General features: G+C 35.2%; 1 protein-coding gene across 2 annotated transcripts in view; it reads right to left on the bottom strand.

The window, feature by feature from the left end:
- LOC136033002 (RRP15-like protein) overlaps window positions 1-20,254 on the bottom strand; it is a 220,701-nt gene that overhangs the window by 155,541 nt on the left and 44,906 nt on the right. For both annotated transcript variants that reach the window (XM_065713529.1, XM_065713530.1), the window contains exons 2-4: window positions 9,508-9,968; window positions 2,586-2,671; window positions 151-325 (exon numbers count right to left, since the gene is read on the bottom strand). In XM_065713529.1, coding sequence (XP_065569601.1) covers window positions 151-325; window positions 2,586-2,671; window positions 9,508-9,960 — 714 coding nt within the window. In that variant the 5' untranslated portion in view covers window positions 9,961-9,968. The remainder of the gene's footprint in view (window positions 1-150; window positions 326-2,585; window positions 2,672-9,507; window positions 9,969-20,254) is intronic.

Raw genomic sequence — 20,254 nt, 5'->3', positions numbered from 1 at the left:
CACTACATTAGTTAAAGTTGCATAATATTTTCGCGTATACCTTAAACTTGAAAAAATAATAAAATTTGAAAACAGAGATGTCAAAAATACGATCCCATATTCATGAGCCATTCCCAGTTATATCAACGCTCCGCATTAAGAAAAAGTCACCTTTTTGGACGCCAGCTCCTTTGACCCAGCCTTCTGCAAAAGATCGTTAAATCTATTTTTATCAAGTGATTTCATGACCTTGTCTCTTTTGGTTTCCAAGGAGCCAGCTTCTCTTAACTGAGCTGAGATTGCTTTCTGCTGGATTTTCACTGCATTAAATAGTTGAACAACGCCTCTAGAATAAGATGAAAAACATAACTAACAGTTTGACTAACTAAACATGAAGAGAATTCGAAAATTTAACCTGCGTCAACAACATATATGACATTAGTAGAATAAAGCATGAGAGACACAGTTAAGTCAATGTAATCTATGCTAGCACTACCGCCAATTTATTACCAAATTCGGTAATTTTGTTTTGAAGTAAATGATTTTTTAGACCATACTGGCTAAGCATGACAAAATGAAAAAAATGTCTGGCAAAGGAACAACGAAGAAAATTTCAGCCAGTAATAAAAAGAAGATTAGAATGCAAATATCTCAGCCAAAACTCCACACCCTGAGTAAAAAAAAAACCAGATAAAGCCCCTAGGACGAAATTAAAGAGTTGCCCTTTCAACATTCCTTAGAGAGGGCCTCTTATTTTTATTGGTTTGCTTTGTTTTTAATTTGCACTGAGAAGTTTTATCTGCAAATCTTATTCTTTTTACTTCCTTTTTTTTGCGTTGAGGACTGTTAAGCGGAATCATCGGTCGAAACATTTCCGCTCTATTTTTCTTTTTATCACTGACTGGAATTATCGTCATTTTCTCTTCATCAGAATTTTTCTTTCATTTTGCTAGTTTAGGAAATCCACAAAATTTGATGATAAAGTATCGGACATGCTGGCCAGATGTTGCCAAGCAATCTGAGACAAACAGAGGTTATAAGTTTAAAGCACCCATTGGATAATTTTAAATTACATTTTAGCTTCCATTTTTTCTTAATTGTTAAATATCTAATTTATTTTAGAAAGGTTTTTCTGAAGTTGTTTTAGAACACGCTCTTAGAGAAATTCTTGCAGCAACTAAAAAATCACCATAACAATGGTCATTTATCTATATTTTTATTTCTAGGTGTTCATTTTTCCATGGAAATATTCAGCTTTTTAACACTTATTTAAAAAAAGCATAACATTATTGGGACCGTATCTAAGAAAAGACAAATATTTGGTCTTATTATCATTTGTACAATGTTCTTGTAAAATGTTAGTTAAGTTTTATATTCTAAAACTTTCATATAATAAAACGAAAGTTTCTAATAGTACAATGCTAAAAAAGAGCGGGGGGAGGTCAATTATCAGTTTAATAATGATTTCTTTGTTTAGTAGGATACAATACCAACTACTATGTTAATAGCACTATTTTGGGTTCCTTTCACCGTAAAATAATTATTTCTACATTGCAGGTTTATTCTTGAGGAATCCATCATCAAATTAAACTCTGTTTCCCCAGGATACTATAACCGAATAATTTGCTCCGTGCAGTCTCCTCGGAGTTGTTGCATCGCCTGTTTGAAAATCACTTGCCTAGGGCCTGCTCCAGGGCACAATAGTATTTAATAACAGTAAAAAGCAGTGCCACTGAAAATTACTGCCTACTATTTTTTTTTGTTCGTGACAGCTAAATTAATTAAATTCTTAGTGATTCACATGGGCACATACAGAGATTTATTTCGCAGAGTTGGCCAAATATAAAAAATATACAAACGAAATCTCAAAACACAAAAGATTTCAGGCAAACCCCCTCCCCACCATAGCACCAGTGCCTGCTTATACCGCAATCTTGAATTTGGGGTACACTGAGCTTAACTTAATCTATCAGCTAAAAAAAGACGAAATTTTTTATCTGTACAATGAGACACTGAAGCTTCCTGCCATCACAAGCACAACAAGAGATATGATTCCCTGATTCTTTCCTTATCTCTTTTCCCCCTCTCTTTATTCCTCTTGCCTCTCTTTCCTTATCTCTCCAATTTGAAGTAAATCAACTCTGATCTGAGTTGAAGAAGCAAGGAAAAAAAAACAAAAACAACCCAGATAAGCAGAAGAAGATAGGTACCAAAGTTATCAAGAGTCCCATTGGAACAATGAGATACTGAAGCTTCCTGCCATCACAAGCACAACAACATATGTTTCATGGCAATAAGCACTTTGAGATAGCAGAATTAGAAATCCCTAAACAAATTTTCCTTAGGATACAAACGTTAAGTAAAACCGAATAAAGCAAGTCCTTTGGATCATGTCATACATTAAATCAAAGGATGAAAACAAAAATTCTAAAATTCAGGTTTCATAATTTTAGAATAAGGCTTCCAAGTTAGTACAAAAATCTTCTTTTTCTATAATCCAGAGCCCCAACCAATTCGGGCTACATGTAATTGTACTTATTACCATAAACCACAAAAAAAAAAATGTTTAAACCTATGACACATAAGACTCTGGCTGAAATACTTACTTTGTAGAAATCCTTGCCAGCTGTTTCTCAGTTTCATTTGTCAGTACTTCCGGTTTAACTCTACCAATTGAATCCCATTCCTTCCTCTGCAATGTAAAAACATTAATAGCATCCTAATGCCTTTGTGGGCTGAGCCTCGGCTCAGTTTAGTGAGTCTTTCAATAATAACGTTTGCATTAATAACATTTGTTTCAAAATAACCTTTAAACTTTGGTCTTATAGATTAAAACGACAAATTTTAGATTATGTTTTTATCAGAATCATCAGGCAAGGTTACTAAAAAAAATATTACAGAAGGAAATTGAACAAATGTTGAAAAGAACGCTAAAAATAAGTGTCTATGGTTAACAATTGAACCGTATTGACAAAAATATTTTCAAATAACTTGCAAAAGAAATTTAGAAACGAAAACATATATTCTCAGAATTGATTTTCTTGCAAAATTACTCTTTAAAAAACATACAAAATAATAAGTGAATGTCCTAAAATTTTCGAAGTAAAATCTCAGCTACAGAGCATTAAAAACTCTTCTTCCAAAATTATTTTAGATAAGGCTGTATTCAATTTAAGTTCGAACAATAAATCGTCAATGGAGCAAAATTAGGTTTCCAACTGTATTTCTTTCTATGTTGGAAACCGTCTGCTAGACTACAGACGAATATTACAGGATGTGGAGCACGTATTAGAGAGTTTTGATGTACAACATATATCTGCAGTGTTGGAGTGGGAGGTGCCTGCAGATTTCGCTTTGAAAGGAGGGGGGGAGGCTAACATACTTTCAATCTTTCAATTTTCTTAGGAGTGGGATAAATCAGCATGTTTCAATACATGACTGTGCGACATTAAGTTTTGGAGGAATGAGTTAAAGAAGGAAGAAAAAAAGCAAAAACAACCCAGATAAGCAAAAGAATATTGGTACCAAAGTTATCAAGAGTCCCATTGGGACATATAGTCTTCGGTTTTGAAAGAAAAGAAAATAATTAAGTCAAAACACATCATACAAGTTGTACAGATTCTTTTGATTCAGAACCTTCTCTATAGTTTTCACCCCATGTTTCTTTAGAGTAGAGTGAGCGAGAATGGTCCAGTCGAAATGGAAACCAATACTTAGTTATAATTCTACACGAGTAATTTTTTGTTTATTACCATGTCTTTCTTTTCAAGCTGGTTAATTTAATTAGCTCAAACTATTTCAGAAAAAAAAAACTATGTGAAATACTTACAAGCTTTAAGAGATTCTATAATAGAAAAAACCGCGTAAAAAAAAAGAAGTTTATCCTGTTTAAACTGATTTTTTGGAGTTTCCATGACCAAATCAACAAGTCTAAGCCAAAACAGAGCCAAGAAAAAACCATTCAAATTATCATACCTTCTTTGGCTTTGATTGAAGCGAATTTTGAGCATCACGACACTTACTGTCGTGAATCTATGAAAACTATGAATCTCACGATGTATTTTATTAATTTCAAAGTCTTTGGATGCACTAGCTCAGTTGAACTTAGGCTAAAAAAAGGCATGACAAGAGTTTGAAGTACCAGTTTTATTCACCATCCCTCCCCCCTTCAGGACACTGACTAATCATTAACTTGGAATTTTTAGTGCTAGATAATTTATTATTACCCAAATTTGGGCTCAGGAAGGTATTTTCAAGATCCTCCGTCCCCTCCATCCCTACTTGTAAGGTCTTGTTATTTGAAATATGTCATAGTTTAGAAAAAACAGATCAAATTTAACTTTAAGACATTCACCCTGCAATGTCTGCAGCCACATACAAGCAGAAATTAAAACAAGTAAGGAAGAACAAACAATCACCAAAAATTTCAAACACAAGAAAATTTGTATTTTCTTCATTAAAACACAATTCTAGACGATTTTGTATTTCGGGGTTTTGTACTCTATGATTATACTTGTTTTACAGTTCTCAATGCTTTAAATCTCTTTTTTTGTACGTGGCAGTTCCATCTTTAAATTTTAAGGCAAATATTACGTTCGTCGACTTTTGGCAATAAATCAACACTGAAGTTTCTACACATTAACAGAAAATTTTTACCAGCAATTAGGATGGCAGAAAGAAGCCTTTAATACTAGCATAGTAAAATTTAATGAAGTGTATTTTTTCTTGAAGAAAGTAAGAAATAGTATCTGCTCTGTTTTCCAAACACACAAAGGCAAAGATTTCTACACTCTTGCAAAGCCCACTTTCCTTATTTTTTTATGCTTTCATTTAAAAGTAATATTTTCCCTCTATTCTTTGAAACCCCCAAATACTTTAGCTCTTAGCCCTGCAAATCTTTTTTTAGTTTTAAGATACCTTTTGATGGATACAGCCTTAGGATTACAACAATTTTCAGCCGGATGTACATAATTATGATGCTTTTACTTTTTTTATTTTTTACTTCTTTTCTGCTTTTACTCTTTTTTTTTACTTCCTTCCCACCAATAGCTTTCTACTCATTACAATTCTTTATGTCCTTAGACCAAATTGCCTTTTCTATTTATTAATAATAAAAAAAGAAAAAAAAAGGTTAATCAAAGTAATCATCAACATTAAACCAAAGACAAAAGAAATTTTATAATACTTCAAACTTAAAACGAATAGACATCACTATAGATGAATAAATAAGAGTCAAAACGAACAATAGGCAAACTACAGTGGACAAACAAGTTCAATTTAAAACTAACAAAATTACCACACACACAGAAGTACGGGTAACGACCGCTTTGAAAGGCTAGAGCATTATCTGAGCTTTACTGAAAATAAATTTTTTTCTCTCTGCATTTTCTCTTTTGTAACGTAAATACAACAAAAATTGCTGAGACTTTCAGGAATGAATATGATTAGTATTCTTTTCAGTATTCTTGGTTATTATGGTTCTTTCTCATTTTGTTGTTGTTGATATTTGACAAATAGAAACCCAACAGTTCAAAACACATATCGTTTTCAATCAACAGCGAATGACCTTCAAGCCTTTTAGAGGTTCTGAGAGGGAGGGAAAAGGACACACAGCATCACTCTTATTTGTATACCTTGATTAGCCTCGAGATATAATTTTGTTGTTGTTGTGTTATCGTTGATGGTAAGACATATAAAAACACATTGCTAGACATAGGCATTATAAAGGGCAAATTATACTCTGGTCTTTAGAAAGCTTAAAGGGCAGTAGCCCTCCACTTTGAGTTTAGTTTGATTATTCAGTGTAATTTCTGTTTATTTAGGGTTTCATTAATTCGCTGATAATGATTCCTTTCAGTTTTTGTTTGAAGTATTATATGATTTTATTTCAGGTTGGTATGGTTTAATGTCGCTCCTTACTTTTCTTTGAAAAACCTCTGTTCTTGGAAAGCCTTTTTTTAGTTAATCCTGTTCGTTCTTATTGGCATTATTTTTCTTTATTGGTTAATTAAAGGAATATTTGTAAAGCTTCGTGAGTTTTTGTGCTGTAGAATTGAGATTTTGGCTTGCTATTTATGTTTTGGGCAAAATTTTGCAACAAATTTTAATAACAATTTTACTATAGAATCACGTATGGATCGTAGGGGAAATATTATTCAAATGGACTGAAAATCTCCGAAATTTTTGACACCCGCACAGGCCTGAAGCCATCCTGATCCCATTTCCTATTACGACCTTGAATATGGACAAATTGATCTGCCATTTATTATAAGAATCTTATTGTACCACATTTTGTTTTAACTGCTTGTTTCCTTAAATAAATAGATTTAGAGCTCATGTATTGAAAAATTCTTTCTTGGTCTTTAGTAAATAAAAATAGGACATCAACAATCCATGCAATCAGATTTGTTTTCTGATTAGTTTTCACTGGTTTCTGAAATTTTGATTGAGGTTTCATTATGGCCTGAAGTTTTAAAGCAGAACAGCACAAAAAAAGAAGAAGAAGAATATATTGCATTAAGACATATAACAACATTTTTCTTCAAAAATTCATTGCCAATGACAAGTTGTCCTTGGTCCCCCAAATCAAAATTTAATATCTATTGGTCCCTCTCCCCTGGTCCGATATTCTCTCAAAGTTTCAACTTCATCCCTTAAGCTGCTAATTTCTGTTCCCTAAAAACTGAAGAGTATTTTGAAAATCTGGATACATATAGTGTTTTTTGATTTAGCTCTACCCTTTCTCTCAAACCACAATTCAGCACACACTTACCCTGCCCCCCCCCATCACTCCCTAGAAATTTCTATAAAATCCACAAGGCACTCCCCGACATCATATACGTATATACCTAATTGACAACCAGGGAGCAAATGGTGCCTTTTGACCTATCTAATTATTTATCTGGCATAAATTACAAGCATTCTAGGAGTTTATAGTGTGAAACGTTATTTATGCATGGATTGGGGACAAAAATTGGTTAACCCTTTCCCCGCCCCCAAAAAAACTGAAATTTATTTCTCTTACACAAGTCTCTCCTTTCCTTTTTCTAACAGGGCCTGAAAGTTTCAAATTCACCCCCAAACCATTCCCAGATCACGAAGAAATGTTGACCCCCCCACTCAAATAATGAATCCACTTGAGCTTCAAACACTCCCCCCAAGCTCCAACTCAGTCCCTTAGTTTATTTCCAAAATGCTGTAAATAATTCGAAAAGTCGCATACATAGTTAGTCTTATGATTTACTTGGGTATGTGTTTTTTCCAGAGTATAATCTTGTGAATCTCTAATAGTCTTGGCCTAGGGAATGATTTGAAGGAGCTCATTTGCAACATAACTAATGAGGAACAAAGGATTTTTTGGCCAATTTTAAGCCCCCCCCCCCTTACCCCCAATAAAAATTGCGATTATCTTGGCTCAAAGGATTATATCCAAAAGTTTCAAGCTAATCAGACATCCAGGATCAAGCATGCCCCTTTTCCATTATAAACATTTACGTGTTAACATTGTACAGCTTGGATAATTTACGACCCTTATCCCAGAGGTTCTGAGGGCAATGTCATCCCTGGAAATATATTTATTAAACCCCAATCGACTATTTCGAACAAAATAGCTATCTCAAAATCTATATTCTTAGAGGCTGTGTAGAAAAAATGGCACAGAAGGGACGCTGGCTTGTCCCTGATCACTTTTGACCTCTTAGGAAGGTTACTAGAATGTTTAATCTCCCATTTCAACAACTCATTACTGTTTTGGGGGTATTGCACACATCCCCACATAGTGTCATTGACATAGACATTTAAGTTTCAACTTAACTGATAACACCTTAATATCGTCCACAGTAGCTGATACAACATTTTCACAACCTGGATGTACATAGTGACTCCTGATTTAGTTCAAAATCCCCTTTAACATTCCCTCAAAGTTTTAACCCAATACCCTTATCCAGCCATGGGAAATTGCAGATGAGCCATTTTGACAACCTTTGACACTCTGTCTTTTGATATAGTTCAATATCTTCCTCAACATTCCCTGTAAGTTCAGCTTAATATCCTTAGCCATTCCAGAGATGTTGCAAAACTCCATTTTGACAGCTTACTTTTGCAGGTAGTGTCTTTTGATTTAATTCATGATCCCCTTCAGCATTCTCTGAGAGTTTCAACTTAATACCCTTAGATCCTCTTAAGACATTGCAGGTAACCCATTTTAAAACCTGAATGTATATAGTTACCTAAATTTAAGTCCACGTCCCCCTTAACACTCTCTGAAAGTTTCAACTTAATGCCCATAGCTGTTCCCAAGATGTTGCATATACGCCATTTTGACAACCTGGATTCATATAGTTTCTTTTGATTTAGTTCACTATCCCCCTCAACATTCTCTGTAAAATTCAACTTAATACCCTTAGCCATTCTCAAAATATTGCAAATATGCTGTTTTTACAACTTGGATGCACATAGCATCTTTTGATTAAGTTCAATGTTCCCTGAATGTTGCAATTTAATACCTTTAGACACCTACAATCAAAATATCCCCCTTTTCTAGCTTTAAATCCTACAGTTTATGTAAACAAAGGGCAACTTGCATAGTTGCCCTTGCCCTGGGGCTTGTTGAGAATCATGTTATACCCAAATGCATATTTATTGGACCTTTTTACTGCTTCCAAATGGGTAGCTGGAAGAAACACGGAAAGCGTAGGATAATTTGCCCCCAACCATGCATAGCACTCATGGTCGAAGTCAGAGAATCAGAAGATTGGTACCTGTACTACACAGATCATTGTCTACAAGCGAAAAGAAAAAGTTTTTGACTATTAAAAATAAAAATAGCCCTCTCAAAGTATTAATGAGATGCCTCTAGCGTTGAGGGAGAAGGGAAAAGGCATCAAAAATGGTGTAGGAGGTGAGTTGGTTGCCCTCCACTGACACTTGACTCTTAAAAAGGCCACAAGAATTTATGATAATAATAGACATAGTTATTTTTTCCAATGCAAGAATAATGATATTTTATCCTGTCTGTTGCTATTCTTTTTCCTTCTCTGTTTCTACTGTACTATGTTTTGTGTGGAAAAGTTGTTTGCTTTATATTTTCGAAATTTTCTACTGCACTTTAAATGTTCAATATACAAAAGCTTTTAACAATCCAGACAAAACAAATAAAGATTCAAATGCAGAACATCAAATTATGCCAGTTTTATTTTTTAAGCAGGATAGAATCTGATTGTAGACCAGTGTAATTGATACATAAAAACGAAGAGTTTTATCTTTTTTACTGTGTTCATTCTTGGAATGAGACTACTATCTAAACTCCCCTAGTCTATAGTCTATGTTCTAGTCTATTGCTATATCATTTTACAATGTCTTTTAATCTTTATTTTATAGTTATTTTATACAATTTTTAGAAGGACTTCTGCTTATCCTACATGTAGCAAAAATAAATGAATAGAAGAAGTCCATCCCTGTCAAATGTAGTTGGTGTTTTTGTTTGTTTGTTTGTTTGTTTTACAAATAGAATCATAGTTAAAACCCTACCAGACGTTTAGGTTCACTGTATACTGATTTTTTTTCATCTTCTAATTTCCTTTTCTCTGTTCGCGTTGATTCTTCCCCAATAACTCCAACATTAGTGTCTTTTTCTTTTTCTAAACGAGTTCTTAATATATCAATATCACGCTTTGCTCTTGAAAGGATTAGAGTCTTTTTGGCCTTTGGCTTTGTAGATGCCAAGACTTTCGAAATTGCATCAGCCCAGCCAGCATTGATGGGATTTTCTTGGTCTTCATTTTCACTCAGTTCACCATCAACACTTATCCCTTCTGAGCTACTTTCTTCAAGATCACTTCCTTCCTCGTTTCCACTATCTCTAAAGGTATCTGTTCCTTCCTCTTTGTCACTGTCAGATGCTTCATCTGTGCTATGAAGTTCTTCTTCTAGAATTTCTTCATCTGACTGACTGCTGAATTCTTCTTCACTCTCAGATGACATTATAGTTTCTGAAGAGAAATGATAATAAAGAAGAACATTAGCATACAAACCAATGATTTTTCAACGTAAAAATTTGCACTCACATAAGGTGCAGACAAATTTCAATCTTTGAACAATTTTAAAGACCTTACCAACAGTGACATATTGAAATTATTCAAATGTACCCTAACATGTGCATGTTAGGTATTAGTATTTTGGAAACTTAACACTGAGGTATCTATTAGCCCTTTAAAAAGTTTGGACTGCGTACAATCTATGGTCGTCTATGAGCTTTCTTTATTTGAATTTTTGGCGAGAATGGTAAATGGTTGAATCGGCATCCAAACAGACCACGTTGAAACAGGATTTCTGTCATCATTAAATAAACAAACAAACACAATTGAAAAATTATTACCACTAAAAAACCTTGAAACATGTTTATGAATCAATATTTTTTACAGAAAACCAATATGAAAAGAATATGCGTAACATGAGGTTTTATTTACAATTTGATACTTGCATTAGCTTTATCCTGCAGTTTCCAATCAATTAAGATAGCAATTTGGGGTGGAATAAAAATGGAAAGGAATGAGGTACCTTAAACTGCCCACAAAATTACACCTTGTTGAAATCAGAGTCAAGCAAGGATTTTCAATATGTCTGGTTTAAAAGCCTAAAGTCAAGTCAATGGGCCTGTTTCAAAATCATATCAAATGTATTTAAAGTTACACAGTGGTGCCAATTCATGAAAATGCGAGAGGGGTAATGTGCTTTTCCAAATCTATGGAGGATGGGCAATGTTTTGTTTTATTGATTTTTTTCAATTAAAATATCAAAAGATGTATTTTCCAAATCTTGGGGAATGGAGACATTGCACGCCTTATTTGCAAGTCCAGAAAGTAATGGGACTGAGTCAATTTAAAAACATTTATTGAGTCAATCGTTACAATTCTTTAAAAACTTTCAAAATAGGCTCCTTCTGCGTCAATGCAGCGCTGCCAGCACGATTTCCAAGCATTGAAGGCATCATGGTGTGCATTCTCCAAAATAGCCATGAGAGTTGTGGTGCATGCTGCTTGGATCGCATCTGTGACCTCAAAATACTTGCCTTTCATCAGTCTTTTCAGGCGAGGAAACAAAAAATAGTCTCGGGCCACATCTGGGCTATAGGGCGGCTGCAGAAGCATTGGGATGCTGGCCTTGTTCAGGTAGCTCTTCATGAGAAAGGCATGAAGCCGGGGCGTTGTCGTGGTATAACTTCCAGTCGACTGTGATGTCTTGTTGGACCCGATTGACCCTTCGTTTGAGTCTCTTGAGTACTTCCACATAAAACTTGGCATTGACGGTTTGCCCAGGAGGAATAAATTCATGGTGGATGATGCGTTTGATATCAAAAAAGAAATGAGCATTGTTTTCACTTTGGATTTGCTCATTTTTGCCTTTTTTTGGACAAGGAGACACCAACGTGCACCACTTTGAAGATTTCCTTGGGATCATACTCAAAGATCCAGGACTCGTCACCTGTGATTAGATTAATCAAAAATTGGGGGTCACTTTCATACATGTTCAAATTTTCTTGGCACACTTCCACTTGCCATAATTTCTGGTCATCAGTGTGTACTTCTGGGACCATCTTCGCGCACACCTTGCTCATGTTCAAATGCATCATCACAATGACAGGAACGGCAGATTTTAGTAAATTTAACATGTGGGCAATTAAACAAATGCTTAGTCGATGGTCTGAGTTCAAAACTTTGCACACATGAGTCACATTGTCGTTGTTTTTCGAGTTCAAAGGTCTTCCAGCACAGTCTTCATCGGCGACCTCTTCCCAGCCCTCTAGAAAGGCCTGGTGCCACAGAAACACACCACTTTTTGCTAAATAGACATCTGGGTAAGATGTTGATCATATCAAACATCACTGTTGCAGATTTACCGAGTTTCAAACAGAATTTAATCTTGTACCTCTGCTCTAACAAATGCTGCATTTTCGACTTTTACCACTCACAGAAAAATGCAACACAAAAATGCCTCTCCTAACTCTCCAGGTGCTTGGAGACTAACCTACTAACCAGCTACTCGTTTGTTAGCTAGAAATGCCCTCTACTAAATCCAGTCAGCACGTGCACGCTCAAAAGTATATCGCAGCGGAAGAAAATTAGTCCTATTACTTTCCAGACAAACCCTGTAGTCTTCTTAACATTTATTTCAGCACTTACTCTAGCACCCTGAACTTGCAAAACATCTAAAAACTTTCTTCATTTTGCTCAAACTTTTATCTAGGATGCTTAAATCATCAGCATATTCTTAATCCATGAGTTTTACCTCCCCATTTGATTCCGTGATCTCCCATTACCTTTTTTGTGTTTCTTAAGACCAGATCCATAAAAATGATCCATATAGAAAGGGGATAGAACACAACCCTTAACTCCTAATTTAATACGAGACCAGCTGCTAACCTCATTTCCGACCTTCACCCCAGTAGTGTTATTCTTGTACATAGAAATAATCACTTTAATATATTTGTCTGGTATACCATACAAGGATAAAACCTTTGCTAAAGCTCTTTTATCAACAAAATCAAACATTTCCTAATCGAACTAATCTATAAAACTGAGGATCAAAGGGGTTTGATGACTCAGGGACTTCTCAATTAGTAGCCTAAGAGTGAAAATTTGGTCGACACATCCTCCATCTTTTCGAAAACCACACTGTTCTTCTCTTAAAACTTTGTCTAAAGCATCTCTCAGTCTATAAAGTATCATATTACTAAGTAATTTGCAACTTACAGAGACCAGATTATTGTATCAATAATTACCACACACACACTTATCACTTTTCTTATGCAGTGGTTTAATTATGGCTTTACTAAAATCGCTAGGTACTTCCCCTTTCTCAAAAATCGTATTCATAATCTTCAGTACGATAATTTATTTCTAACCTCAGAGCCGCCATATTTAAGAAACTCATACCAGACAATCAGCACCTGGAGCCTTATTATTTTTAATCCTTTCAGTGCTGTTGCTAATCAGTGACAGATCCAAGGAGGCAGCGGGCACCCCGCCCCCCGGACGCAGTGGTGGATTTGTGGTTGGGTCTGCTTGCTCTGGTTTGGGTTGGGACGAAAGTTTTTTTCTTTTAATCGGTTTTTAATAGTTTGGTTTTTAATAAGTTTTTAATTGATAAGACTGTTTCTTTTTGGAAACAAGTTTGAAACAGGGTTTTAGTTACTTTGTGCGGTCTCTGTTAGATTTTACTAATGACGCATACTGCCAAAAAGTATTTAATTAAATTTATCTGTTTCGATCAAGGGAATCTGTCCGTTTTACCAAAAAAGCCAACTGGGAGGCGAAAATCTTCATTTCGTAATAACAAGGAAGGGAAATTTAAAATCCTAACTTTTTAAGGCTGTCGAAATATTTCAGGATTGTGCTGCCACAACAGGACTGAAAAGCAAAATATTTAATTATTTTTACTGTCAAAAATTTGTTTTCAAATCTTGCTATAGTACTGAGGCAAAGAAATTGACATAACTACTTTTTTTGGCTGTCTGTTTTAGTTTTTTGGGTTTGCATTTTTTTTTTTTTGCGAAGCAGGGTGGTTTTTACATCATTGTTTTTTTTAGGGGATTTGTATACTAGAAAGTTAATGTATGAGAAGTGCAAAAATTACTAATTTAAATTTTGGATTTTAGTGAGCAAATGTTGGCCACTTTACTGCCTATTTTCATCTAATTAAAGCTCAACATTATATGACAAATCACTTATGTTCAGTTCAGAGTTGCCTCTTTCTCTCAACTCTTCTTTTTAAAACAGTAAAAAACTTTAGCGTAAAGAGCGGGGCGTTGATGAGGAAGCAGCCACTTTCATATACGAAGTAATTTCTGTTCGTTTTAAGTTTTTATGTCGCTCCTTACTTTCAGTTAAAAAAACTTTTTTTATTATTTAATTTCTGAACGTTTTTGAATCAATGCATGTTTTTATTTTGGCTCTCCGCAGAGGAATATTTAAAACGAAATTTGCATATTTTTTTTTTGGCTAAATGGCTTTCTCATAGTTTTGATCGAATGATTTTGAAAAAAAGGAGCGGAGGAGGAAGCCTAATTGCCCTCCGATTTTTTGGTTACTTAAAAAGGCAACTAGAACTTTTAATTTGTTACGAACGTATTTATTAGTAAAATATATACATAACTTATAAATTAGCTTACGTAACGAACTTTTGTATTCTCATGTTTTTATTACATATATAAGGGGGTTCACCCCATTGTCAGTACCTCGCTCTTTACACTAAAGCTTAAATTTTGTCCCAATTCATTAAGAATGACCCCTGAATCACAAAAGCCGTAGAATAAATAGTTGAAATTACTAAAAATACTTTAGCGTAAAGAGCGAGGTATTAGGAGGAGGTGAGCCCCTCATATACGTAATAATTTCTGTTCGTTTTAAGTTTTAATGCTGCTCCTTACTTCCAGTTGAAAAAACTTTTTTATATTTATTTTTTCATTTTTTTTTAAATAATGCTAGAAAATCCTGCGCTCCCTTCATGCAAAATTTCTTCCCCCATGACATATTCCTCGATAGAAAGTTCCCCCAGCATACCCCCCTCTTCTCAACCCCTCCCCCAACCGAAAAATCCCCCTGAAAACGTCTGTACACTTCCCAGTAACCATTACTATATGTAAGCATTGGCTAAAGTTTATTACTTGTAGCCCCTCCCACGGGGACTGTGGGAGAGTAAGTCGTCCCCAAAGACATAGTTATAAGGTTTTTCGACTACGCTGAATAAAATGGCTATCTCAGAATTTTGATCCGTTGACTTTGGGAAAATAATTAGCGTGGGAGGGGGCCAAGGTGCCCTCCAATTTTTTTTGGTCACTTAAAAAGGGCACTAGAACTTTTCATTTCCGTTAAAATGAGCCCTTTTGCAACATTCTAGGACCACTTGGTCGATATGATCACCCCTGGGGAAAAAACAAAACAAAAAACAAACTAACAAAATAAACACGCATGCGTGATCTGCCTTCTGGCAAAAAAAACAAAACAAAATTCCACATTTTGTAGATAGAAGCTTGAAACCTCTTCAGTCGGGTTCTCTGATACGCTGAATCTAATGGTGTGATTTTCGTTAAGATTCCATGACTTTAAGGGGGTGTTTCTCCCCATTTTCTAAGATAAGGCAAATTTTCTCAGGCTCGTAACTTTTGATGGGTAAGACTAAACTTGATGAAATTTATATATCTAAAATCAGCATTGAAATGCGATTCTTTTGATGTAGCTATTGGTATCAAAATTCCATTTTTTATAGAGTTTTGGTTACTATTGAGCCGGGTTGCTCCTTACCACAGTTCGTTACCACGAACTGTTCGATTAAAGGCCATACTGTTTAAACTTTAATAAAGGTTCGCATAAGTATATACTTAAAACTAAGTATATGAGGCAAAATTCTCCTTCAAAGGTTGGAGCAATCATTTAAGAAGAATGGATTTTCGAAAAATTGTTTATAAAAGTAAAGCAAATATTTTTTTTTTTTATCTAGCTGGTATAGATGGCATTCATTTATGGAATGGCTCTGATTTTTTTTTCTTCAAACATTTAAAAACAAAACAATGAAAAAAAGGGGAAATTCACACAACTTGACTTAACCACGGAAACAGAAAGCAACTGCAATATTACTTAAGAATTTCTAACCTTCTCAATACCAACCATTCAAAAAATATAGTTATGTTTTTGTATAGGGGTTGAATATATTTGTCCACAAAATTGTCTAACCTGCTATATGTACCGCAAAGGATTTTTAAACTTATTTTGACGCATACCATCCAATCATATTTCCACGATTAGTTGTTCATAAACCAAAATGTTTAATGGACAATTCTCTTACTTGATGCTAAATACTTACTTAATGCTCTTATCTAATGCTAAATCAAATGATGCCAAACTTAAAATGGATATGAATTACTACAAGAAAAGGTGTTGCTACTAACCCCTAAAACCTCACTAAATGTTAGATTGTCATTTGCACATCATGGAAAATAAAATTTATTTTTATAAAGTTGTGTTTTTGTTGTACCATAAAATATATGCTGTTTAAATTTCCAGAATTATTTCTTTTTACATCAGCATCTTTACAGCAATCAATTTAGTTTTATTGTTTTAATACGTAATAAAATCATAGCAATAATCTTCCTATGAAATGTACAGAAATTCAATTGACTTATCAATATCGTTTATTAGTTTTCAATAAAACAAAAACTACAATCGAACCTTTCGAAGGGCTGGATGAGCAGGAACAACGAAATTTTTTGTGTTGAAATTTTTCAACACAATACATTTGTGACAATTAATTTAATTTCCTTTTTTTGTGAATACCTCATTTTTGTCACTTTCCTCCCTTTCAAACCCATTCCTTTGAAATACAGAGGAAAATAGCTTGCAAACCAAACAAGAGTTGGTTTCTAGTTTCTAGTCAAGCACAAACGAGAATCTAGCATTTCTTTATTTATTCATTTTAATTAAAATGTGAACCATGGAGGTGTGAAGTGGAGGCCATGGATAAAGTTGTAATCATACAGTAATGTACTAGCATGTTAAAAATTGAGAGGGAACAGTCAATTTGGACTTGTTCCAGTTAAAGATAGGAACAGGAGCACAATTAGCAATAAGGAAAGATTTATAGAGAGATTGGCAAAACATTTTGAAAATGTGTTAAATTATGATAAGGTTTACAGGAAAAAAAAACATAGAATAAGAGTGAAAAAAATTGTGACATTTAGGAAGTGAAGGAGAATTTATTTTGTGATGATGAATTAGTGACAGTGTTAAAAGGATTAAAAATAGTGAGGCTACAGGTACTGAGAGTATGGCACATGAGTTTTTTAAGAAACATGATAAGAGTGTGGTAATTACAGAGGAATTAGCTTGGTTTTGGTCCAAAGCAGATTACTAGGCACGATTGTAATTTTAGACTTAAGAGATTCTGTATATAAAGATTTTTTTGGAAGGGGAGAGGGCACATCAAACAAAATTTAACTCTTAGAAAAATAATTGAGATGTGCCTATGTATGAGAATAACATTGCTGCAATTGAGATAGGAAAATAGATTAGTAACAGGTTTTACACTGAACGAGAGTCAAGCAAGGTTGTGTTTTATTCCCATTTATATGAATCACTTTGTGGATTGTTTCAAAGAGCACAGCAAAGGCTATAGGAGAGCACAGAATCAAATTGGGAAGTAAAACTCTCCTTGAATTAGATTATGCTGATGATTTAGGCATCCTGGATGTAGATGTTAGCAAAATGAATGAATTGTTTGAGGTATTGAGACTTCAAGGTGCACAAACAGGTGTGAAAATTGACGTTGAGATGACTATGTTGCCACGACTGGGAATAAGTGAAGGCAAAGGGGTTACGCTGTGTAACAAAAAGAACAATTAATTGGACAGCGTATCCTACCTAGATAGTATCATAGGCAATGCAATAGCGCTGCCTAAGTAAAGAGCAATGTGGGCAAAATGTATTATTAATTTATTTTGGGGTTGTTTTTTTAGATTAGGGCACTTCATATAGAAGGATTTGTCGTAGAAACTTCCCCAGATACATTCAATAAAAATTTTGATATAGCCACTTTGTTCAACATAGTTGAAAGGTCCAGAAATTATGTGTTTGAAGATGGCAGCCCCCCCCCCATAGCCCTTATGGCAATGGTTGGAAGTTATACCCTCGGGGCAAATAAGATTTTTATAGAAAAGTTAGTCATATAAACTCGGAGGGGGCTCATTTGACTGATAATCAGAAGCTCTAGTGCCCTTTTTAAGAGTCAAGTGATCAGAGGGGAGCTACCCCCCCCCCCTCACACACACGTCGTATTTTCCAACAATGCATCTGATAGAGATTTTGAGAGTCATTTGTTCAAAAATAGTCCAAAGGTCATAGGCAGCGCTATACTCCTGCCGAAGTAAAGAGCAACGTAGGCACAATGTAGTATTGTTGTTGTTGTTTTTAGGCAAGGACTCTTTGTATAAAATTAGTTATTGTAGAAACTTCGAGAGGGGCTCATTCGATTGGAAGTTGCAAGATCTATTGCCCTTCCTAATAGTTAAAAGTGATTGGGGATGGGGGAACCAGCCCCCCCCCATGCCTACCGTTTCCCCAAATACATCCAAACAAAATTTTGAGATAGCAATTTTGTTCAGCGTAGTTGAAAGGTCCAGAAATTATGTCTTTGAAGACTAATCCCTTCCCCCCCCCAGAGCCCTCAGGGCAAGGGTTATAAGTCATGCCCTGGGGACATATAAGGTTTTTATGGAAAGCGTGGTCACATAAACTTTGGAGGGGACTCATTGGATTGGAAATGGAAAGTTCTAGCGCCATTTTTAATTGTAAAAATTATTGAAGGGCAACCAATAACCCCCCCCCCCCCCCCTCACCCATCAGTTCCTCAAACACGTCAAATCAAAATTTTTAGATAGCCATTTTGTTTAGCATATTTGAAAGTCCAGGAATTTATATCTTTGGGGATGACACCCCCCACGACCCTCAGGCAGGGGCGGATCCAAGATTTTCTTTAGGGAGGGGCGCAAAATAGGTTGCTTGGATAAACTTGCGCACAAAAAAAATGCCTGCAATTTAAAGGGAACCTCGACAATTATGCGTCATAGGTAGGTAGTGGAAATGGTAACAATTTTAATCCAAAATCTAGTGAGGGTTAAAGTTCTAATAAATCTGTTGAAATTAAAATGGTATAAAAATATTGATACAAAAAATAGTAAGTAATAAAAACCACCCCACCATAAAAACAAGAGCTAAGAGCTCATATGGCACTTGTAAAGAGGCCGGAAGAGCCAAGAGCCAAGAGCTCATATGGCATGAGCTCTAGCGAAATTCTAAGACTCAATGGATCGATTTAAAAAGAAAATCAGAGGCTTAATGCCGGTCGGAATTCAAAATAGGAGCTCTGAGAAACGAGGTTCTTCTAAATATCAAAATTCATTTAAATCCGATCACCCACTCCTAAGTTAAAAAACCTAATTTTTTCTAATTTTTCCTCTCCCTTCAGCCCCCCAGATGGTCGAATCGGGGAAAACGACTTTATCAGTTAAATTTGTGCAGGTCCCTGACACGCCTACAAATTTTCATCGTCCTAGCACGTCCAGAAGCACCAAACTCGCCAAAGCACTGGATTCCCCTCCCCCTAACTCCCCCAAAGAGAGCGAATCCAGTCCGGTTACGTCAATCACGTATCTACATTTGCATACTCTACCCACCAAGTTTCATCCTGATATCTCAACCCTAAGCGTTTTCCAATATTTCCGGTTTCCCCCTCCAACTCCCCCCAATATCACAAGATCTAGCTGAGATTTAAGATAAAAGCTCTGAGACATGAGTTCCTTCAAAGAATCAAATTTCATTAAGATCCGGTCACTGGTTCTTAAGTTAAAAGTACCTCAACTTTTCTGAATTACCCCCCCCCCCCCCCGAACTCTCCCAAAGAGAGCAGATCCATTCCAATTATATCAATCACATATCTAGAACTTGTGCTTATTCTTCCCATCAGGTTTCATCCCTGTCTCTCCACTCTAAGCGTTTTCCAAGATTTCCAGTTTCCAAGATTTGTGTTCCCTCCCCTCCAACTCCCTATGTCCTCGGTATATTTCCATATATCAATTTTCATTAAGATCCGGTCACCCATTCGTAAGATAAAGCAACCTCAATTTTCGCGTTTTCCAAAACTTCTGATTTCCCCTCCCACACCCCCCAATGTCACCGGATCTGGTCAAGATTTAGAGTAAGATCTCTGAAGCAAAAGATCCTTCAAAATATCAAATTTCATTAAGATCTGATCACCCGTTCGTAAGTTACAAATACCTATGTTTTTTAAATTTTCTGAATTAGAAAATTATTTCATCGTCCTAGCTTATCTGGAAGTGCCTAAACTAGCAAAACCGGGACAGACAGACTAACAGATCGAGAGAATTTGGGATCGCTATATGTCACTTCGTTAATACCAAGTTACATAAAAAAAAAATTATTGTGAAAAAATAAAAAAGATTGGTCTTGAACCATCTTTTGGGGTCATAACCTCTGTTACAATTTGTATAGGTCAAACCCTTTAGCATGTTGCTTAACTTTATGACATCGCTTAGTAACTATGATAGTAGTGAAGAGTAGGAAATGAGGATAAAGATACAATTTGTACGTTCGTAAAAGATATATTAAACATTAAATACTGGTTGTTTCAGAAATGTAACAAGAAAAACAGAACGAAGAGATAGAAATTCATAGAAGACGTTTAATACTAGGGTTGTAAGTATAGGCAA

Source organism: Artemia franciscana, chromosome 11 (assembly GCF_032884065.1).
Source record: "Artemia franciscana chromosome 11, ASM3288406v1, whole genome shotgun sequence".
NCBI classification, from domain to species: domain Eukaryota; kingdom Metazoa; phylum Arthropoda; class Branchiopoda; order Anostraca; family Artemiidae; genus Artemia; species Artemia franciscana.
The sequence above is the reverse complement of the archived record's forward strand: the minus strand, read 5'-3'. Positions and strand labels throughout refer to the sequence as shown.